Genomic DNA, 24,467 nt, shown 5'->3' with positions numbered 1-24,467 from the left:
GGGTATATTACGAGTATGTGAGACACATTTGAAGACCATCCCTAGGCAGATCACCAGAACAGAACAAAACTTGATTAGGCAAGGGTCAAGTTCCCCGGCGTCTGAGGAAAAAAGGGTTAATTTAACATTTTATCGGAACAGTTACGATATTTATAAGAACATTGCCAAACCTTGCACATTTCTAAGTTAGCCTATTTTGCAAAACTATATTTTACTTTGAATTTTTTTAACTTAACCAAATTTGAGACTCTGCAAAATAAGGCACACATAATATAGTGAAACCTGTCACCAACATCGTTCTGTTTACCTGTGCTTGCAAACGGCTGCTTTGATGTTCTCCTCCTCATGCTACAGACGGGGGCGACATCAGGCGCCATCACGACCGACGTGGTGCAGGAACTCGGGGATTACGTCTGCTTCCTCGGGGCGCGCGTCAGTGACCTTGATGCGACTGCTGTCAAGGATGCCGCCGGGAGCAAGCTCCAGACGTGTCCCCCCATGGACGCCGCCACCAGGAAGAAATACAAGGAGAAGATCCAGTCGGCAGCAGGGTGAGCGGCTCACGTCCATGGAGGAGTACTTACTGATGACAAACACAAGCCATGGCCAACTAGCAACACATCCAATTCCTACAACTAGCATCACATACAATTCATACAACTAGCAACACATCCAATTCATGCAACTAGCAACACATCCAATTCATACAACTAGCAATACATCCAATTCCTACAACTATCAACACATACAATTCATGCAACTATCAACACATACAAGTCATATAACTAGCATCACACACAATTCATAAAACTAGCATAACATGCAATTCATGACCAACTAGCAACACAAACAATTCATGACCCACTAGAAAGAGGCACAATATATACCAACTAGCAGCACATACAGTTCATGACCAACTAGAAACAGGCACAATATATACCAACTAGCAACACATATAATTCATACCAACTAGCATCACATACAATTCATACCAACTAGAAATACATACCAACTAGCAACACATACAATTCGTGAAAGAGGCAACTAGAAAGAGGCACAATACATACAAACTGGCACAGTTCAACACATACAGTTCATACCAACTAGCAACACATACAGTTCATGACCAAATAGAAACAGGCACAATATACACCAACTGGCAACACATACAATTCATACCAACTAGCAACACATACAATTCATGACCAACTAGAAACAGGCACAATACATGACCTGCTAGCTACAAACATTATCTTTTGCCAACTAGCGGCAGATATTAATCTTGCACGGCCACGGACAATCATGATGCCATGGCGATGTTATTCATGACGAGCTTGTTACAAATGGTCAAAAATAGCAAGTGACAAACATGATTGATTGAGCATGAACACAACCAGTGCCGTACGGGGACAGGTGTGGGGGCGGAATGGTTAAAGTGTTTGCTCCTTACGCTGATGATCCGGGTCGATTCCTCAGTAAAAGGAGTCCCCGCCTTGTGAAATCTTGCGGAGAAATCAATGACTAACACCAGGTCTAACGTGTCAGTGCTCGATGACGGTGATGATGCTCACCTTGCTATGTATTACAGTATCACCGACCTTGCGTCTCTGGATGGCGAGAAGATGGGGATGATAATGTCCTTCCTCACGGACGAGGACGCTGCTTCGCTCGCCAAGATCCCTGCGGTAGGTGTCCATTTAAATAAAAACATAAAAATCCATTCCATATTCATACGAACTCTCTGGCAAAAGCCGAGTCGATTGTATGCTTCCGACTATATCATGAGCATGTGTTTATGAATCTCTATGATGTGTTTGTTTGTTGTTGAACGCCGCACTCGGCAATATTCCAGCTATATGACGGCGGTCTGTAAATAATCGAGTCTGGACCAGACAATCCAGTGATTGACATCATGAGCATCGATCCAAGCGATTGGGATACGATGACATGCATCAACCAAGTCAGCGAGCCTGACCACCAGATCCCGTTAGTCGACTCTTACGACAAGCTTGGGATGCTGAAGACCAATACTACCCGGATCGATTCTCTAGGAAATAGTGATGATACCAGGTGTTCGCGAAAAGGTCAGCGTATCCTGCCCATTCGGGGGCATCCGTCACAAATACATGCAAAGGCATGTCAAATGTTCACCTAAGAAAACACGGGAACATATGGTACAAGTCAAAATGGCGAACAGCATCGGACATCACTTTTGTCACTGATGTTTCAAATTTTGGAAACTTAGAGGACTTTTATGGATAACTGTTATAGCAATGTAGTGGACACAACACAAGAAAGAAATAATCATTATAGTATAGATTGCAGAGATAGCACAACTCTGAGATTAAACTGCTTTGAAAGTGACTGCTTTAATCATTTACTAATACGATAGGGAGGTGAGGTGAGGTGAGGTGAAATGTGGTCTAACCTCGCGTCCAAGATTATTGCACTTATATAGCTACGTTAATACGATAGTAATACTGTAGCAGGAAGATAATGATAATCCCTATGCGGTTGCTGAGATTTAGTGTAAGTAAATCATGCAATCGTAATACATTATTACCAAAACAGCAGTAATACTGCAGTAGTTCTACATTAGTACTACACGTACAAGAGCTCGCACAAGCATCACTGACGTGTCATACTTCAGGCTGTCAGGTCCGAGGCCCTGGACTACATTTCGGACATCCTGGACAAGCTGGACATTGTGGTTGAGCAGCGAGCAGCGCTACGCGACGGTGTGGACACGGCGGCACTTGCTGAAGGAAACACCCAGGTAGTCAAGGCACTGGTGGATGCAAGAATCTCCGAGAGAACTACTGCGTCTTCCGCCGCCAGACGCCGGAAGAGAGCGACAGGTCAGTTTGGGGAAGAAGGGGATTTCACCAGGTATTTGACCTCTCAGTCTTGCCATGGATGTTTCACTGGTAATTGACCTCTCAGTCTTGCTGTGGATGTTTCACCAGTAATTGACCTCTCAGTCTTGCTGTGGATGTTTCACTGGTAATTGACCTCTCAGTCTTGCTGTGGATGTTTCACTCATTATTGACCTGTTAGTCTTGCTATGGATGTTTTACTAGTTATTGACGTCTCAGTTTAAGAATGGATGTTTCACTAGTTACTGCCGTCTCGGTCTAAGAATGTTTGTTTTACTGGTTATTGACCTCTCAATCTTGCCATGGATGTTTTACTAGTTTTTGACATCTCAGTCTTGCTATGGATCTATCACTAGTTACTGACCTCTCAGTCTTGCCATGGATGTTTTACTAGTTACTGACCTCTCAGTCTTGCTATTGCTGCTTTACTAGTTATTGACGTCTCAGTCTAAGCATGGATGATTTACAAGTTATTGACCTCTCAGTCTTGCCATGGATGTTTCGCTAGTTATTGACGTCTCAGTCTAAGAATGGGTGTTTTACTAGCTATTGACTTCTCGGTCTAAGAATGGGTGTTATACTAGTTATTGACCTCTCAGTCTTGCTATGGATGTTTAACTAGTTACTGACGTCTCAGTCTAAGAATGGATGTTTTACTAGTTATTGACGGCCCAGTCTAACAATGGATGTTTCATTAGTTATTGACCTCTCAGTCTTGCTATGGATGTTTCACAAGTTACTGACATCTCAGTCTAAGAATGGATGTTTTACTAGTTATTGACCTCTCAGTCTTGCCATGGATGTTTCGCTAGTTACTGACGTGTCAGTCTAAGAATGAGTGTTTTACTAGTTATTGACGGCTTAGTCTTGCCATGGATGTTTCACTAGTTACTGACGTCTCAGTCTAAGAATGGATGTTTTACTAGTTATTGACTTCTCAGTCTAAGATTTGATGGTTTACTAGTTATTGACGGCTCAGTCTAACAATGGATGTTTTACTAGTTATTTGCGTCTCAGTCTTCCTATGGATGTTTCACTAGTTACTGCCGTCTCAGTCTTGCTATGGATGTTTTACAAGCTATTGACCTCTCATGCTTGCTATGGATGTTTTACTAGTTACTGACCTCTCAGTCTTGCCATGGATGTTTTACTAGTTATTGGCCTCTCAGTCTTGCCATGGATGTTTCGCTAGTTACTGACGTCTCAGTCTAAGAATGGATGTGTTACTAGTTATTGACGTCTCAGTCTGAGAATGGGTGTTTTACTAGTTATTGACGGCTCAGACTTGCTATGGATGTTTCACTCGTTAGTCTTGCCATGGATGTTTTACTAGTTACTGACGTCTCAGTCTAAGAATGGATGTTTTACTAGTTATTGACTTCTCAGTCTAAGAATTGATGGTTTACAAGTTATTGACGGCTCAGTCTTGCTATGGATGTTTCACTAGTTACTGCCGTCTCAGTCTAAATATGGATGTTTTACTAGCTATTGACCTCTCATGCTTGCTATGGATGTTCTACTAGTTACTGACCTCTCAGTCTTGCCATGGATGTTTTACTAGTTATTGACGCCTCAGTCTTGCTATGGATGTTTTACTAGTTATTGACCTCTCAGTCTTGCTATGAATGTTTTACTAGTTACTGACGTCTTAGTCTAAGAATGGATGTTTTACTAGTTATTGTCTTCTCAGTCTAAGAATGGGTGTTTTACTAGTAACTGACATCTCAGTCTAACAATGGATGTTTTACTAGTTATTGACGTCTCAATCTTGCTATGGAAGTTTCACTAGTTACTGCCGTCTCAGCCTAAGAATGGATGTTTTACTAGTTATTGACGTCTCAGCCTAAGAATGGGTGTTATACTAGTTATTGACGTCTCAGTCTTGCTATGGATGTTTCACTAGTTACTGCCGTCTCAGTCTAAATATGGATGTTTTACTAGCTGTTGACCTCTCATGCTTTCTATGGATGTTTACTAGTTATTGGCCTCTCAGTCTAAGAATGGGTGTTTTACTAGTTATTGACCCCTCAGTCTTGCTATGGATGTTTCACTAGTTACTTACGTCTCAGTCTAAGAATGGGTGTTTTACTAGTTATTGACGTCTCAGTCTGAGAATGGATGTTTTACTAGTTATTGACTTCTCAGTCTAAGAATGGATGTTTTACTAGTTATTGACGGCTCAGTCTAACAATGGATGTTTTACTAGTTATTGACCTCTCAGTCTTGCCATGGATGTTTCGCTAGTTACTGACGTCTCAGTCTAAGAATGGATGTTTTACTAGTTATTGACCTCTCAGTCTTGCTATGGATGTTAAACTAGTTACTGACGTCTCAGTCTAAGAATTGATGTTTTACTAGTTATTGACCTCTCAGTCTGGCTATGGATGTTTCACTAGTTACTGCCGTCTCAGTCTAAATATGGATGTTTTACTAGCTGTTGACCTCTCATGCTTGCCATGGATGTTTACTAGTTATTGGCCTCTGAGTCTAAGAATGGGTGTTTTACTAGTTATTGACGTCTCAGTCTTGCTATGGATGTTTCACTAGTTATTGACGTCTCAGTCTCAGAATGGGTGTTTTACTAGTTATTGACGTCTCAGTCTAAGAATGGATGTTTCACTAGTTACTGACGTCTCAGTCTAAGAATGGGTGTTTTACTAGTTACTGACGTCTCAGTCTTGCTATGGATGTTTAACTAGTTACTGACTTCTCAGTATAAGAATGGATGTTTTACTAGTTATTGACTTCTCGGTCTAAGAATGGATGTTTTACTAGTTATTGACCTCTCAGTCTGGCTATGGATGTTTCACTAGTTACTGCCGTCTCAGTCTAAATATGGATGTTTTACTAGCTGTTGACCTCTCAGGCTTGCCATGGATGTTTACTAGTTATTGGCCTCTGAGTCTAAGAATGGGTGTTTTACTAGTTATTGACGTCTCAGTCTTGCTATGGAAGTTTCACTAGTTACTGACGTCTCAGTCTAAGAATGGATGTTTTACTAGTTATTGACGGCTCAGTCTTGCTATGGATGTTTCACTAGTTACTGACGTCTCAGTCTAAGAATGGGTGTTTTACTAGTTACTGACGTCTCAGTCTAAGAATGGATGTTTTACTAGTTATTGACTTTTCAGTCTAAGAATGGATGTTTTACTAGTTATTGACGGCCCAGTCTAACAATGGATGTTTTACTAGTTATTGACGTCTCAGTCTTGCTATGGATGTTTCACTAGTTACTGACGTCTCAGTCTAAATATGGATATTTTACTAGTTATTGGCCTCTCAGTCTTGCTATGGATGTTTCGCTAGTTACTGACGTCTCAGTCTAAGAATGGGTGTTTTACTAGTTATTGACGGCTCAGTCTTGCTATGGATGTTTCACTAGTTACTGACGTCTCAGTCTAAGAATAAATGTTTCACTAGTTATTGACGCCTCAGTCTTTCAATGGATGTTTCGCTAGTTTCTGACGTCTCAGTCTAAGAATGGATGTTTTACTAGTTATTGACTTCACGGTCTAAGAATGGATGTTTTACTAGTTATTGATGGCTCAGTCTTGCTATGGATGTTTCACTAGTTACTGACGTCTCAGTCTAAGAATGGGTGTTTTACTAGTTACTGACGTCTCAGTCTAAGAATGGATGTTTTACTAGTTATTGACCTCTCAGTCTGGCTATGGATGTTTCACTAGTTACTGCCGTCTCAGTCTAAATATGGATGTTTTACTAGCTATTGACCTCTCAGGCTTGCCATGGATGTTTACTAGTTATTGGCCTCTCAGTCTAAGAATGGGTGTTTTACTAGTTATTGACGGCTCAGTCTTGCTATGGATGTTTCACTAGTTACTGCCGTCTCAGTCTAAATATGGATGTTTTACTAGCTATTGACCACTCAGGCTTGCCATGGATGTTTACTAGTTTTTGGCCTCTGAGTCTAAGAATGGGTGTTTTACTAGTTATTGACGTCTCAGTCTTGCTATGGAAGTTTCACTAGTTACTGACGTCTCAGTCTAAGAATGGATGTTTTACTAGTTATTGACGGCTCAGTCTTGCTATGGATGTTTCACTAGTTACTGACGTCTCAGTCTAAGAATGGGTGTTTTACTAGTTACTGACGTCTCAGTCTAAGAATGGATGTTTTACTAGTTATTGACTTTTCAGTCTAAGAATGGGTGTTTTACTAGTTACTGACGTCTCAGTCTTGCTATGGATGTTTAACTAGTTACTGACTTCTCAGTCTAAGAATGGATGTTTTACTAGTTATTGACTTCTCGGTCTAAGAATGGATGTTTTACTAGTTATTGACCTCTCAGTCTGGCTATGGATGTTTCACTAGTTACTGCCGTCTCAGTCTAAATATGGATGTTTTACTAGCTGTTGACCTCTCAGGCTTGCCATGGATGTTTACTAGTTATTGGCCTCTGAGTCTAAGAATGGGTGTTTTACTAGTTATTGACGTCTCAGTCTTGCTATGGAAGTTTCACTAGTTACTGACGTCTCAGTCTAAGAATGGATGTTTTACTAGTTATTGACGGCTCAGTCTTGCTATGGATGTTTCACTAGTTACTGACGTCTCAGTCTAAGAATGGGTGTTTTACTAGTTACTGACGTCTCAGTCTAAGAATGGATGTTTTACTAGTTATTGACTTTTCAGTCTAAGAATGGATGTTTTACTAGTTATTGACGGCCCAGTCTAACAATGGATGTTTTACTAGTTATTGACGTCTCAGTCTTGCTATGGATGTTTCACTAGTTACTGACGTCTCAGTCTAAATATGGATATTTTACTAGTTATTGGCCTCTCAGTCTTGCTATGGATGTTTCGCTAGTTACTGACGTCTCAGTCTAAGAATGGGTGTTTTACTAGTTATTGACGGCTCAGTCTTGCTATGGATGTTTCACTAGTTACTGACGTCTCAGTCTAAGAATAAATGTTTCACTAGTTATTGACGCCTCAGTCTTTCAATGGATGTTTCGCTAGTTTCTGACGTCTCAGTCTAAGAATGGATGTTTTACTAGTTATTGACTTCACGGTCTAAGAATGGATGTTTTACTAGTTATTGATGGCTCAGTCTTGCTATGGATGTTTCACTAGTTACTGACGTCTCAGTCTAAGAATGGGTGTTTTACTAGTTACTGACGTCTCAGTCTAAGAATGGATGTTTTACTAGTTATTGACCTCTCAGTCTGGCTATGGATGTTTCACTAGTTACTGCCGTCTCAGTCTAAATATGGATGTTTTACTAGCTATTGACCTCTCAGGCTTGCCATGGATGTTTACTAGTTATTGGCCTCTCAGTCTAAGAATGGGTGTTTTACTAGTTATTGACGTCTCAGTCTTGCTATGGATGTTTCACTAGTTACTGCCGTCTCAGTCTAAATATGGATGTTTTACTAGCTATTGACCACTCAGGCTTGCCATGGATGTTTACTAGTTATTGGCCTCTGAGTCTAAGAATGGGTGTTTTACTAGTTATTGACGTCTCAGTCTTGCTATGGAAGTTTCACTAGTTACTGACGTCTCAGTCTAAGAATGGATGTTTTACTAGTTATTGACGGCTCAGTCTTGCTATGGATGTTTCACTAGTTACTGACGTCTCAGTCTAAGAATGGGTGTTTTACTAGTTACTGACGTCTCAGTCTAAGAATGGATGTTTTACTAGTTATTGACTTTTCAGTCTAAGAATGGATGTTTTACTAGTTATTGACGGCCCAGTCTAACAATGGATGTTTTACTAGTTATTGACGTCTCAGTCTTGCTATGGATGTTTCACTAGTTACTGACGTCTCAGTCTAAATATGGATATTTTACTAGTTATTGGCCTCTCAGTCTTGCTATGGATGTTTTGCTAGTTACTGACGTCTCAGTCTAAGAATGGGTGTTTTACTAGTTATTGACGGCTCAGTCTTGCTATGGATGTTTCACTAGTTACTGACGTCTCAGTCTAAGAATAAATGTTTTACTAGTTATTGACGCCTCAGTCTTTCAATGGATGTTTCGCTAGTTTCTGACGTCTCAGTCTAAAAATGGATGTTTTACTAGTTATTGACTTCTCGGTCTAAGAATGGATGTTTTACTAGTTATTGATGGCTCAGTCTTGCTATGGATGTTTCACTAGTTACTGACGTCTCAGTCTAAGAATGGGTGTTTTACTAGTTACTGACGTCTCAGTCTAAGAATGGATGTTTTACTAGTTATTGACGGCTCAGTCTTGCTATGGATGTTTCACTAGTTACTGCCGTCTCAGTCTAAATATGGATGTTTTACTAGCTATTGACCACTCAGGCTTGCCATGGATGTTTACTAGTTATTGGCCTCTGAGTCTAAGAATGGGTGTTTTACTAGTTATTGACGTCTCAGTCTTGCTATGGAAGTTTCACTAGTTACTGACGTCTCAGTCTAAGAATGGATGTTTTACTAGTTATTGACGGCTCAGTCTTGCTATGGATGTTTCACTAGTTACTGACGTCTCAGTCTAAGAATGGGTGTTTTACTAGTTACTGACGTCTCAGTCTAAGAATGGATGTTTTACTAGTTATTGACGGCCCAGTCTAACAATGGATGTTTTACTAGTTATTGACGTCTCAGTCTTGCTATGGATGTTTTACTAGTTACTGACGTCTCAGTCTAAGAATGGATGTTTTACTAGTTATTGACGGCCCAGTCTAACAATGGATGTTTTACTAGTTATTGACGTCTCAGTCTTGCTATGGATGTTTCACTAGTTACTGACGTCTCAGTCTAAATATGGATGTTTTACTAGCTATTGACCACTCAGGCTTGCCATGGATGTTTACTAGTTATTGGCCTCTGAGTCTAAGAATGGGTGTTTTACTAGTTATTGACGTCTCAGTCTTGCTATGGAAGTTTCACTAGTTACTGACGTCTCAGTCTAAGAATGGATGTTTTACTAGTTATTGACGGCTCAGTCTTGCTATGGATGTTTCACTAGTTACTGACGTCTCAGTCTAAGAATGGGTGTTTTACTAGTTACTGACGTCTCAGTCTAAGAATGGATGTTTTACTAGTTATTGACTTTTCAGTCTAAGAATGGATGTTTTACTAGTTATTGACGGCCCAGTCTAACAATGGATGTTTTACTAGTTATTGACGTCTCAGTCTTGCTATGGATGTTTCACTAGTTACTGACGTCTCAGTCTAAATATGGATTTTTTACTAGTTATTGGCCTCTCAGTCTTGCTATGGATGTTTCGCTAGTTACTGACGTCTCAGTCTAAGAATGGGTGTTTTACTAGTTATTGACGGCTCAGTCTTGCTATGGATGTTTCACTAGTTACTGACGTCTCAGTCTAAGAATAAATGTTTTACTAGTTATTGACGCCTCAGTCTTTCTATGGATGTTTCGCTAGTTTCTGACGTCTCAGTCTAAGAATGGATGTTTTACTAGTTATTGACTTCTCGGTCTAAGAATGGATGTTTTACTAGTTATTGGCGTCTCAGTCTTGCTATGGATCTGTCACTAGTCAGCAATTCCTAGTATTGACATTGGTATTTTCACTTTGGAACGGGCCTAATACTCATGACGGAGCCACCTTGTTGGCTGACCTTCAGGAAAGCATGAGGTACTGGAGAAGTATTTTCAGTTGTTAGTTAAAGCACAGCAAGCAAATGAATACCTCCAAACTTCTCTCTGAGTAGCTTTCGTCTCATACAAATAGGTCATCAAGGACACACCAACGTTCACAGTGATCCACGTTGTGTTTCAGCATCACTGACTTGCAGCGACATCAAGGCTATGGGTCAGCAGGCAAAGGCTCTGACCACTGTCCAACTAAAGGAACTCTCAGACGCAGTTTTCCTTGAGTGCCTCACGACCCTCGGTAAGGTGATGGAGTGGTCAGCCGAGCAGAAGACAGAACTGGCTAGTCGTCTGAAGACTGCAGCGGTCAGTGTTTACACTATGGTTTGGGTCATGTGTGTGGGTTATTACTGGCAAAATCCTTATATCATGCAAGCACAATATAATAACCTATTCATGTTTTATTTGCTGTTTGGGGGTCACAAGTTTATATTATTTGGGGACCACTAGTTTATATTATCTTATTGGTGATTTGATAAATGAACTAAATGAAATAAGTACATGAGACAAAAATATACAATCACTTCTCTCGTGGTTTCCATGGTTCAGATTCACAACTCGGACCTCACTGCATGGACGGCAAACAACGTTCAAGACTCCGGCACCTTGTTGGAGGGACTCTCCACTGCTGACCTGGGGACACTGGCTTGGACAACATCCCTCCTCGGAACACATGGAACTCGCCCAACATGGACCCCAGAACAGGTTGGTTCTCCACAAGATCATTATGTATGTTTCCGTATGGAAATACTGGTATAATAGGCGCGTACATTTATCATGAATGATGATCAAATTAGCTGCAATGTTCTGGAAAAGAAATTACGACCCGAAAACTTAAATGAACATATTGACAGCCATGAAAGCAGGGATGCTTTTGTCATGGAATACAAATGAAATATCTGTCACCCAGCTCCTGTGTGCTAAATCAAAACAAAGATAACATACCTTGTCCAAATCATCTAGCGCACCTGGAAGTAATACTACGACATATTTTGTATCTATATATTTAACACGGGACGATAATAACTTATCTCCTACCTCGTCTCTTCGTTCAAACAGCGCGCCAGTGTTGCCAGCAAATGGCTGACGAGTGAGAAGTCTGACAGTGTAGCGAGCATCACGGGAACTGAACTGAATACCATCGGACACTTTTCCTGTGGGCTCACTGATACCCAGATCGGGTCCATCACAGATGCAGCCTATGGGTATGTCGTAATTTGATCACGTAAATTCCCGGTGTGTATTTCAGAAGGGACTAATGGTTTCGGAAACTTCGTGCTGCATGTGGAAAATTAGTAATTCAGAATGGGGTGAACACCCATTTTTCAGACATCATGCATGTCACCCAGTGTGAAATCCTCAGTTTTAATGTGTTTTGTTCAATATGTCAATTGTGTGTAATTAACGTTTCAAAATCAAGGCTGCCACACGACAAATATGTTCATTCGCTTCTTTTCGAACACGTTTCAAATACATACGTAACGTATGTTGTTTGTTTGTTGTTTAACACCACTCAGCAATATTCCAATTATATGGTCTGTAAACAATCGAGTCTGGACCAGACAATCCAGTGATTGACATAAAGAGCCTCGGTCATCGCAGTTGGTGTACGATGACATGCATCAACCAAGTCAGCGAGTCTGACCACCCGATCCCGTTAGTCGCCTCTCACGACAAGCATACTCGCCTCTTACGGCAAGCATGGGTTGCTGAACACCTATTCTAACCCGGATCTTCACGGCTCCAAGAAAAATGTCAATAGACCTAACGGACATACACGATTGCAATGGGTTTCGAAAGTGATGTCACGCTGATTTCGATTTTTTTGTTGATGCTTGATAAACGTACAGTGGTCAAACCAAGTGGTCAGGTCAACTGATGTAGAGTATAGACAGCAACTAATGGCATGTTGACTCCGGTATGTGTACCAGCACTGTCTGGTTCCACAGTTCACACAGCACTTTCTGGTTCCACAGTCCATACTGCACTTTCTGGTTCCACAGTCCATACTGCACTTTCTGGTTCCACAGTCCATACTGCACTGTCTGGTTCCACAGTCCATACAGCACTTTCTGGTTCCACAGTCCATACTGCACTTTCTGGTTCCACAGTCCATACTGCACTGTCTGGTTCCACAGTCCATACAGCACTGTCTGGTTCCACAGTCCATACTGCACTGTTTAGTTCCACAGTCCATACTGCACTGTCTAGTTCCACAGTCCATACTGCACTGTCTAGTTCCACAGTCCATACAGAACTGTCTGGTTCCACAGTCCATACTGCACTGTTTAGTTCCACAGTCCATACTGCACTGTCTAGTTCCACAGTCCATACTGCACTTTCTGGTTCCACAGTCCATACTGCACTGTTTAGTTCCACAGTCCATACTGCACTGTCTAGTTCCACAGTCCATACTGCACTGTCTAGTTCCACAGTCCATACAGCACTGTCTGGTTCCACAGTCCATACAGCACTGTCTGGTTCCACAGTCCATACAGCACTGTCAGGTTCCACAGTCCATACAGCACTGTCTGGTTCCACAGTCCATACTGCACTGTCCGGTTCCACAGTCCATACTGCACTGTCTAGTTCCACAGTCCACACAGCACTGTCTGGTTCCACAGTCCATACTGCACTGTCTAGTTCCACAGTCCATACAGCACTGTCTGGTTCCACAGTCCATACTGCACTGTCTAGTTCCACAGTCCATACTGCACTGTCTAGTTCCACAGTCCATACAGCACTGTCTGGTTCCACAGTCCATACTGCACTGTCTGGTTCCACAGTCCATACAGCACTGTCTGGTTCCACAGTCCATACAGCACTGTCTGGTTCCACAGTCCATACTGCACTGTCTGGTTCCACAGTCCATACAGCACTGTCTGGTTCCACAGTCCATACTGCACTGTCTAGTTCCACAGTCCATACAGCACTGTCTGGTTCCACAGTCCATACTGCACTGTCTGGTTCCACAGTCCATACTGCACTGTCTAGTTCCACAGTCCATACTGCACTGTCTAGTTCCACAGTCCATACTGCACTTTCGGGTTCGACAGTCCACACAGCACTTTCTGGTTCCACAGTCCATACTGCACTGTCTGGTTCCACAGTTCATACTGCACTGTCTGGTTCCACAGTCCATACTGCACTGTCTGGTTCCACAGTTCATACTGCACTTTTTCATAGTAATGACTTAGCTTATTCCACGTACTGGACATCAGACATTGCATGACAACTATCCATAAAAATATCCTTGTTTGTATCATTACAGAGACGCTGTCATCAAGATTGGCGAACTTTCCAAATGTTCTGAACAGCAGCTTAAGGCTTTCGCTGGAAAGGCCAAGAATGTGTTTGGTGCCGTCAGTACTTGGTCCACCGCCACCACCACCAACGTCAACAACGTCCTCGGTAATGTGACTGATTAGTTAATGGAAACTAATTTAATTTAATTTTGGTGCTCTACACTTCATATCAGATTTTCGTTAACGGTTTAGCATGAGACTATCCTACTGATAGTATTTACCTTGTAATCAAATTCATTTTCTAAATCCACATGTGGATTCCCAGAAATATACGATGCGGGTGTAAATGTTTTGCTAATAGAGTTAATCTGCTCAAATCATTACTGATTTTGGGATCTACTTTAATGAGTACTGTCACCTTCAGCCGGCCTGACTGGTTCCGAGCTGTCCCAGATGTCGGGGAGTCACCTGGCCGAGATCCGCCCGCAAACCATCGCCATCCTGCCTGCCGCTACAATCAGTGTAAGCCTTGTACTCCAGTATTTGATGAAAGCCTACGTCGTGGCGCGCTGTACATCGCCCCTCCGGTTGTCCGTCCGTCCGTCCGTTCTCTCGTCCGTCTGTCGTTAACGTTTGCATTTTCGACGTCTCTTCTGAAATTACAAGACACATGGAACTGAAATTGTATAACAATGATTCCCAGCTGTTATGGTGTCTAAAATGTGCTCATACAATTCTGATCCGATTGCAATATTGAAAATGTATTGTTTGGCCGTTACACGGCCATTGCTGCATGTGTCATTATAAAAAATAGATATGCAGCATGGGGTTTTCGTAATATGTGTTGTATTTCTGCGTCTTCTCTTAAATTACGGGTCCAGGGGTGGCCGAGTCGTTTAAGCCACCGTACTTCGTTGTGAAGAGTTACGTAATTTGGGCACGCCAGAAACCTTTGACTGTGGGTTCATTTCCCTGTTCGCCCCGATTATGTTTCTAGGTTTGTCATCACCATCTCCGTGCTCTTGGGTTTCACCAAAGTGGTAAATGTCTGAGACCTGCATCACTTCAGGATTTCCTCCCACATTAAGCTGACACGCCGTAATATAACCAGTACACTTTTAAAATCGGCCTTAAACCCAACTAACTCACTCTGAAACGACAGGGCCTACATATGTTCGCGTCCAACATGTATGACGTGTTTTACAGTCCCTCTCAGAGTGTGACCCTGTTGTATGTACGTGTCCTCGACGTTTGGCGTGTTTTACAGTCCCTCTCAGTGTGTGACCCTGTTGTATGTACGTGTCCTACAAGTTTGACGTGTTTTACAGTCCCTCTCGGTGTGTGACCCTGTTGTATGAACGTGTCCTAGACGTTTTACGTGTTTTACAGTCAATCTCAGTGTGTGACCCTGTTGTATGTACGTGTCCTCGACGTTTGGCGTGTTTTACAGTCCCTCTCAGTGTGTGACCCTGTTGTATGTACGTGTCCTACACGTTGAACGTGTTTTACAGTCACTCTCAGTGTGTGACCCTGTTGTATGTACGTGTCCTACACGTTGAACGTGTTTTACAGTCACTCTCAGTGTGTGACCCTGTTGTATGTACGTGTCCTACACGTTGAACGTGTTTTACAGTCCCTCTCAGTGTGTGACCCTGTTGTATGTACGTGTCCTAGACGTTTGGCGTGTTTTACAGTCCCTCTCAGAGTGTGACCCTGTTGTATGTACGTGTCCAACACGTTTGACGTGTTTTACAGTCACTCACAGTGAACCAGATCCGAGGCCTGTCCAAGTCCCAGGCTCAGCGCATCACTCCCGAGCAGCAGAAGTTGTTCAACCCAGACCAGCTGCAGGCAGTCATGTTCGCAGGGGGCTACAACCACGTCGGCGACAGCGGAGCAGGCAAGTTCATTTGATGGTAGTCGACAGAAGAAAACAAGTACTCTGGCATCCATATATAACTTCCTTATGTATTAAATATACCGGTCACTGTCTGAAAACAGATTTTCAGTTGACTATAACAAACGTGGTCTCGGCTTTGCCACATGTTTCTGCCACAAGCCAACATAGTCCCCGGTGAAGTGAACATACAGACAGACATGTTTACAATGAGATCGACCCGTGAAGGTCCGGCATAGAATAGGTCTTCAGCAATCCACGCATGCCGTAAAAGGCTACTATGCTTGTAGTTAGAGGGGACTAACAGGATCAGGTGGTCAGGCTGACTTGGCTGATGCATGTCATGGTATCCCAATTGCGTTGATCGATGCTCATGATGTCAATCACTGGATTGTCTGGTCCAGAATCGATTATTTACAGACCGCCGTCATATAGCTGGAATATTGCTGAGAGCGGCGTTAAACAACAACCAAACATAAATACAATGAGATCATCATTATCGAGTATCAACTGGATCACTCATATTCACTTCAAGCTAGGTGTGTATTTCACACGATACCCAGGTTAGGTTGGACATTGCAGCATCAGATGTATTAAGAAAATAGTTTGTAATCCATCAGTGACTTCTTGTATAAAATGTAGTTTTGAAAATACTTTCTTTCCAGAAACCATAAGGATTTCTGCAATCGCAAGTGTCCTGGTTATCATGACAGCCCTTTTCATGATGTAAACAAGAAGTTTTAACAACAGATTTTGGAGGCCTTATGCTCAAGTTAAATTATCTATCAACCTTAATCATGTGCCTTAGATGTGATAATATGACACATGTCACGTACAATCAACTCTAATGATGGCATATGCAATAACGACAAACTTACTGCTGATATTTGAAACATGAATTTCAGTTGCTAAGAGCAGGTATAAACACGTGTTAACCTAAGACATGTAAATACAGATGATGTAAAGCCTTTCCAGACTATCCATACACAATATGTAATGCTTGTGTAAAAGCTGCAGCAATATATTTCAGCGCAGCATGTTTCTGTAGTTTCGAACTTCAGCATTGATGAAGTTGCAGTTTTGAGAGGTTTTACTGTTTAAGTATGGTTTGTGTTGTTTTTCATTTCATTGTTTGCACTTGTCTTAAATTCATGTTGGGTCTGCATGAGAAAGTGGGAGCTACCTTGTTAACTGTTACTGAATTTTGCCCCTACCAAACGATGCAGTATTTTTAGCTTTAACAGCAACCGTTCACATTTGGAACTGGCTACAACGGGTTTGACGCGAAGGACTGGTTACAGGCTGTGTGCGTGAATGATGACCATTGATAAGGGAGATGACTCTCCTTTCTTGTGCTTAAGAGCTGTCATTGGCCTTGAGCGACTTGTATGATGTGGTCTGTGATGAAGTATGTATTAATCGCGTCCAGGAAGGAACGGTTTCTGCTTGCACGGGTTAATAATGTTAGGAAGCTGATGTCGCTTTGTTTCCTGTATGACTAAAGGCCTTATGGTCTGTCCAGCCATTGAAGTCAACGTTAGCGATGCCAATTTGAACTTTTCAAAACCTTATGTTCGTGACAATTCATGAATTCTTCATCATGTCCGCTTAGACCGGAAATAAAATTATTAACTGACATTCATGCTATTTGTCTGGACAGAACTTTGTATAAATGATGCACATTCATGTCATGAACACCTGGACGTTTACTGGTTTCCAAAAGCATGTCATGATTGTCTACAAGAACTTAAAAGCAAAGGCTGTGATACGCTAATCTAATGTGTCTATTCTGTCATTGTTACTTTCTAAATAAAATAGTTTTGTTGTCAAACTTATTTATTTCTTTTTCCATCATCAGATAACTTAATTTACATAAATTGGAATATTTAGGATAGTAATATACTTATCCTAATACAAAATATTGCAAATTCCCTGTCATCGATCCCACAACACAAAGCCCCAAAGGTGCCTCTCCGCCAGGTCACGGCTCAGAATTGCCTCCCCTTGGTCTGAAAGCTGCTGAATACATTCTGACGCTGAAGTGAATGTTTGTTTGTTTGTTTGTTGTTTAATGCCGCACTCTGCAATATTTCAGCTTTATGACGGCGGTCTGTAAATAATCGAGTCTGGACCAGACAATCCAGTGATTGACATCATTAGCATCGATCCACGCAATTGGGATACAATGACATGCATCAAACAAAACAGCTTGCCTGACCACCTGATCCCGTTTGTCGCCTCTTACGACAAACATAGTGGACTTTTATGGCAAGCATGGATTGCGGAAGACCTATTCTACCCCTGATCTTCACGGGTCCTGAAGTGAGTGAGTGAATTGGGTTTAACACAGCTTTTGACAGTATTCCAGTTATTACACAGCGTGAAAGCTTAATGTTGGAGGACAGTCAGGAGTTATGCAGGTCTCAGACATTTACTACTTTGGTGAAACCCACGAGAACTGGTATGGTGTCCTCGAGAGCCCTTCACTAATCCCACATCACTGGTCACACCTATGGTCAAGTACCTGCGGTATGTGATACGTGATGACCGGAGGATCGGAACATCACAAGAGCCCAACAATAGAGCCCTATGAGATCGTAGATGAATGGGAACATGAAGACAGGCGTCGTGGAGGTCTAGGCTTACCATCCAATCTGTTTGCGTGTTTCTTAATTGAGGCCAAGAACAAACTGACGACATTAAGCCATAGGATCATGGACTTGGTGTCCGTGTATGCAGACATTCTAACAGCAACTAAATGGTCAAGGTGTGAAATTGGTTGCCAGTAATCCTGCATAGTCAAACCAATATTAACACAAAGCCGACAAGAATCTTTTTCCCTCTCTCATGCAGTGTGCACATTTTCTTCACACATCCACATGCCTACTTTATATGTTTAACATGTTCCCCAGTGTATCACTCGTATGATAAAATGTTTTATTTCATGTCAGAAATGAGACTTACATACATTATAAATGACTAGTAAATAGACATACAGTGTGGTGCCACTGATTTGGACATACACATAAATACCAGTATTGTACAAGAGAGGAAGGAAAGATGACCACAACCTTTGCATCCTTAAGCAGCAAGCATAGTGAACATTCATGCAAGTCTAAGTGCCTGTCTAAAATTGACATCTGGTTCTTGATTCTAGCACAAGAGGAAAATATTTCTGAATGTTCTTGTCTTTGACATTTACATGTGCCAACTGTTCAGTTCAATACCAAGCATTCATTTTAACATCCCAAAATCAAATAGCATTTATCACAAAATAACATGTCAACATACATATAAGATTGAATGAAATGGATTACATAGCGTAAATTACAAGTAATCTACATATTGTATACTTGTACATCTATACAAAATCTCAAACATAACAATTAGCATGTGAAACACAACATTGGTTACAAGCAGTAACCATGTTTTAAATGTTTATGTGTCGGTAAAGAATATTGCACAGTTCATGAAGTAAGCAATCTGGAGGTGCAACCCAGAGGATGAGGGAGAGGAACAGAGGTCCACCTGCAAGTACTAGGTCTCCAGGATGAGGGAGAGGAACAGAGGTCCACCTGCAAGTACTAGGTCTCCAGGATGAGGGAGAGGAACAGAGGTCCACCTGCAAGTACTAGGTCTCCAGGATGAGGGAGAGGACCAGAGGTCCACCTGCAAGTACTAGGTCTCCAGGATGAGGGAGAGGAACAGAGGTCCACCTGCAAGTACTAGGTCTCCAGGATGAGGGAGAGGAACAGAGGTCCACCTGCAAGTACTAGGTCTCCAGGATGAGGGAGAGGAACAGAGGTCCACCTGCAAGTACTAGGTCTCCATTACACAGCTTAGATTTGTTCACTTTCTCAGGTTGTCAACCAACAGATGCTTTTCATGAATAACAATTCAAAATGGTTTAAAACAATTAACTGTTGCTAATCTTTTCCTAACGAAGGATTGCAGTTCCCTCCCTTGGGTGGAGCAGCATCTGACACTCCAGGCCACTGAATGCTGAAGTAAGCTAACATTGCCATATCAGCACACAAACATTTCCCATAGTACACAATAAACATGAAGTATAATTTTCCATTGTGTTAGATCCTTTCCATATTGCAGGTGATAACATCCCCTACCTAAAACCTCCACATTTCAACCTAAAATAGGGTCAAAACTCAAAGATAATTCTATAAATATTAGTTGAGAGTTAGAAGACTTCATACATCACCATAAAGTAGGGCTTCCTGACTCCACGAGTAGCTGTGTTTGGGCTAATGTCCACTACTTTCAATAACAAAGCTCTGTTAGCAACAACAACAACAACAACACATTAGAGCATACATCATACGCAGTGACAAACAGCAGATCCACAGTTAATCCTTGCAAATACAACAGATGTCCAAATGACCACATTATTTGCCATCAGAAATGGATATCTATGCAGAGGCATCAAAGAACTTATCAATGAGGCTCTCCACCCCGACCACGTCATACTTGATGTACTTATGAGTGTTCTTTGTGAAGTTGAGAGACTTGTATTTATTGAGGAACACTTCGTAACGCAGTGTGATATACTTCTTGTTGTCAGCCTTGAGGGATTCGCGGAGCTCGGGGTCCGGGACAGCGTAACCCTTCTGGATCTTGTAAATCTCCTCCAGCTCCTTGTTGAAGCCCTGCAAGCAAGGATTTACACAAATATATGTGGTCTAACCTGCACTTATTAGCTGGCACACAACCACATACAGTTAATACATAAGTGCATCTTTGGAGAGAAGTGAATGCGAGAAGTTTCAAATATATCTCACACACAATAGTACAATCATTGATCAGCATTAATCTTATAATCTATTTTTGTTTAACAATAATCTAGTAATGTTCTAATATGTAAGTATGCAGGGACAATTTTACTTAATTCACCATATGTTTAGAAAATTGATAAGAGAGGGGAGTGGGGTGGGGAATGCACTTATTAAAACAATACAACAACTTTTTTAGAGATCGAGGGGTAGTGGACAAACATACTTCAAACATTGTTGAAACTAAAACCTTTTTTTTCATAATACACTGAACTGCTGAAGAAACATCACTTTATGAAAATGATTCATGAAAGTTTTCCATTGAAATATCATTGCATTTTTTGGAGGAATCTGAATTTTGACATTAGTCTGTATCCAAATTTAAAGTTAAAGCAAAAAAGAGACACAAATATGGATATAATGGGTCGCCTAAATGCAGCTTATGAAATGACCATGGAACAAAGTCCCAAATGCTTCCCATGAAAAATCAAATACACATTAAATTTGGATACATACTAATGTCAAAAATAAGACATCTCCAAAAAATAAATTGATATTTCAATGGGAAACTTTCATGAATTATTTTCATGAAGTGGTGTTTATATTATAAACATGTACTATGTTGCTGCTTTCTGTAAAAACTAGGGGGCGTTTATAAAGATTACTTAGACTTGTTTAGAAGTTGCTCAGGGAAGCTTATTGGAGCAGGGCACTACATAAGGCGAATACGGTATGACATGTATCGATCACACTGATGTTTTAGACATGTAGAAGCAATAAGAAAGGTCTAAATAGCAAAAGTTCAGTTGTGTCTTGTAACAAATAATGCCTAAAGTTACTTACAGTGAATCTGTCCTTGATGTTCTGCCGGTCCTTATCTTTTAACTGAGGACAAATAATAACAAATACTCAACAACTGAACAAAACACAAACCTGCTATGGCTACACAGCTCAAGAAGATTTTTCCAAAATGGGGCCCAAATTTTGGTATTTCAATGGTATACACATACTGCTTTGTTGATATAGACATATGGCGTTCAACAACGGGGAAATCAGAACATCCTGGACCAAATCAGTGTCCACAACTGATGGTGCAGACCTTCCTAATCACCATTCCTGCACATCGGACTCACCTTGACAACCTCTGTATTCTGTGTCCTCTGCACCGAGATCGGCTTGTCTACCTCCATGATGAAATGTAACACTTTGTTCCAGCTACACAAAAATAGCAAAATGCAGTTTCAATATTTACTCAATATTTGCCAGGGATTGTTGGGAATGGCAGCTGTGTTCCGTTGTTGATAAACATGGACCACAGGGTGCCTGGTCAGCGACAGACTCCCAACTGGAGTCAAGCCTAGCTGGATAGCAGATAATTTGATTAAACATGGCGCAGGCTCTTGTGTGGTGGGGTGTTACATACAGTTTCCTAGTTTTGCACCTGCTATTATTTCTATTGCTCACAACAGCATTTTCAATTTGGAGACAGCAGCCATTATGCTGTAATGGTTGAATGGTCAAATTGCATACAATCACTAAAAAACAGAAACATACCTGTTTAGGTCCTACTACTAACTCCACCCATGCAATGGCAGCCATGTTTAAAATCAGATTGGAATTCTGTGAGCACTTTTGAGGAATCTTTCATACAAAGTTTCCTTGTAGTTACGGGGATGACGAAAATGCAGTTGTTGATGACAGATGGACAATGCACCACAACATAAGCTCACTTGACTTTCAGTAGGGTGACCTAGAAACTAAGACATAGCCAACAACAAGGCAAACTTTAGAAACTAGGTTTCACCTCATCCTTCAACAAACAATAATACTCACCTCTCAGAGTAGGATCTCTTCTGTTCTGTTATTTGCGTTTCATACACGTCTGCTACCTGTGGGTTCCATGCATGCAGCAACTCCAGTAGGCCAGATCTGCAACACACACTTCCAGGACTGTTTGTTTGTTGTTTAATTGTTTAATGCTGCACTCAGCAATATTCCAGGTATATGACGGCGGTCTGTAAATAATTGATTCTGGACCAGGCAACCCAGTGATTGATTGGGATACGATGACATGCATGAGTGTAGCGAGCCTGACCACCTGAACCTGTCAGTCGCCTCTTTCGCCAAGTATATAGTCGCCTTTTACAGCAAGCATGGATTGCCGAAGACCTATTCTAACCCGGATCTTCACGGGTCACTTCCAGGACTGAACACACTCATAGGTAACTGTTTGTAGGAGAGTCTGTGCTGTTATTGTGAATGGAAAACATTGGCATGGAACTGTAGGCTTGGTGTTCAAGTGAACTACTGAGAATGTACAGTTGGCACTACTGATAGTTTACTGTGGGGCTACTTAGTTTACAAATGGCGCAACTGCTGAATGTTTATTGTGACCATTCCTGCAAGATTGTACTGTCTGGATCATAAAGAGCAAACATTGTTATAGGTATGTATACTTGCCTCTCAATTCCTTCTACTGGTATGTGTTTCCTACCTTTTGAGAGACTTGAGAATGTAGTTAAAGTTGTTGACCATGAAGATGGGTTTGAGGGCTGGATCACTGTACATCTCAGCCTTGTTGGTGAGGTTGAGGCCCAGTGCAGACAGCACTCTCGCTGAAGGGACAAAAAACATAGATCTGAGATGGTCAGACATTCTAATGATAATTTCTACTGTCCATTTAACAAGACTCAAATTCCATAGCAATAAGGTAACCAGGTGCTTATTGACCAAAGTTTTAAATATTATCTAAAAGATCACTTATTTTCGAGTCTTGCCTTTAACTCTTTTGACATGGAACAATTACTAAGTCCACAATTAAGAACAGGGACACTGCTTTACTTGAAAATAATTCAAATATATTGTTGTGGACATCATAAACATTTTTCTTTGACCTACTCATATAGTCAGCTAGCCTCAACCTGCAGGCATCAGTCGTTATTGTCGACTGTGAAGGGGCGGCTTGTTCCCCTGAAACACAACATCACAGACTCCATAAACATGAACAACTGTCAAGAAGCTCAAGAGCACCCTCTGTCTTTAAAACCAAATGACTATCTGTGATCCAGTATGTGTAGAATGCATACTACTATTACTACACATCTAGGCACACACTAGAGACACTCACAATGCATCAGCAACATTGCCCCTGCTGTCTCTGCATACTACACATCTAGGCACACACTAGAGACACTCACCATGCATCAGCAACATTGCCCCTGCTGTCTCTGCATACTACACATCTAGGCACACACTAGAGACACTCACCATGCATCAGCAACATTGCCCCTGCTGTCTCTGCATACTACACATCTGGGCACACACTAGAGACACTCAACATGCATCAGCAACATGGCCCCTGCCATCTCTGCATACTACACATCTAGGCACACACTAGAGACACTCACCATGCATCAGCAACATGGCCCCTGCCGTCTCTGCATACTACACATCTGGGCACATACTAGAGACATGGCGCTACACTCAACATGCATCAGCAACATGGCCCCTGCCGTCTCTGCATACTACACATCTGGGCACACACTAGAGACACTCACCATGCATCAGCAACATTGCCCCTGCCATCTCTGCATACTACACATCTAGGCACACACTAGAGACATGGCGCTACACTCTCCATCCATCAGCAACATTGCCCCTGCCGTCTCTGCATACTACACATCTAGGCACACACTAGAGACACTCAACATGCATCAGCAACATGGCCCCTGCCATCTCTGCATACTACACATCTAGGCACACACTAGAGACATGGCGCTACACTCTCCATCCATCAGCAACATTGCCCCTGCCGTCTCTGCATACTACACATCTAGGCACACACTAGAGACACTCAACATGCATCAGCAACATGGCCCCTGCCGTCTCTGCATACTACACATCTGGGCACACACTAGAGACACTCACCATGCATCAGCAACATGGCCCCTGCCGTCTCTGCATAGTCCTGTAGCTGCTCCAGGAAGATGATTGTCTAGAACATGATAGTCTCACGTACATAACAGAGGACAGAGGAACAGTGAATACAACCTGGATATTTTAGCTTGTAC

The 24,467-nt window shown here is 41.8% G+C and overlaps 2 protein-coding genes across 2 annotated transcripts in view; one reads left to right on the top strand and one right to left on the bottom strand.

Moving 5' to 3' along the window:
* LOC124113720 overlaps positions 1-17,444 on the top strand; it is a 52,390-nt gene extending 34,946 nt beyond the window's left edge. Inside the window, exons 18-27 of the mRNA XM_046474225.2 lie at positions 355-551; positions 1,589-1,685; positions 2,651-2,858; positions 10,599-10,777; positions 11,021-11,176; positions 11,531-11,676; positions 13,743-13,882; positions 14,141-14,238; positions 15,472-15,616; positions 16,279-17,444. Coding sequence (XP_046330181.2) covers positions 355-551; positions 1,589-1,685; positions 2,651-2,858; positions 10,599-10,777; positions 11,021-11,176; positions 11,531-11,676; positions 13,743-13,882; positions 14,141-14,238; positions 15,472-15,616; positions 16,279-16,343 — 1,431 coding nt within the window. The 3' untranslated portion in view covers positions 16,344-17,444. The remainder of the gene's footprint in view (positions 1-354; positions 552-1,588; positions 1,686-2,650; positions 2,859-10,598; positions 10,778-11,020; positions 11,177-11,530; positions 11,677-13,742; positions 13,883-14,140; positions 14,239-15,471; positions 15,617-16,278) is intronic.
* Positions 17,445-18,536: 1,092 nt separating this feature from the next.
* LOC124113717 (exocyst complex component 7-like) overlaps positions 18,537-24,467 on the bottom strand; it is a 56,624-nt gene continuing 50,693 nt past the window's right edge. Inside the window, exons 17-23 of the mRNA XM_048392097.1 lie at positions 24,325-24,391; positions 23,296-23,367; positions 22,892-23,012; positions 22,231-22,326; positions 21,531-21,612; positions 21,241-21,282; positions 18,537-20,274 (exon numbers count right to left, since the gene is read on the bottom strand). Coding sequence (XP_048248054.1) covers positions 20,038-20,274; positions 21,241-21,282; positions 21,531-21,612; positions 22,231-22,326; positions 22,892-23,012; positions 23,296-23,367; positions 24,325-24,391 — 717 coding nt within the window. The 3' untranslated portion in view covers positions 18,537-20,037. The remainder of the gene's footprint in view (positions 20,275-21,240; positions 21,283-21,530; positions 21,613-22,230; positions 22,327-22,891; positions 23,013-23,295; positions 23,368-24,324; positions 24,392-24,467) is intronic.

This window comes from Haliotis rufescens, unplaced genomic scaffold, assembly GCF_023055435.1.
Source record: "Haliotis rufescens isolate VD_foot unplaced genomic scaffold, xgHalRufe1.0.p SCAF_11, whole genome shotgun sequence".
NCBI classification, from domain to species: Eukaryota; Metazoa; Mollusca; class Gastropoda; order Lepetellida; family Haliotidae; genus Haliotis; species Haliotis rufescens.
The sequence above is the reverse complement of the archived record's forward strand: the minus strand, read 5'-3'. Positions and strand labels throughout refer to the sequence as shown.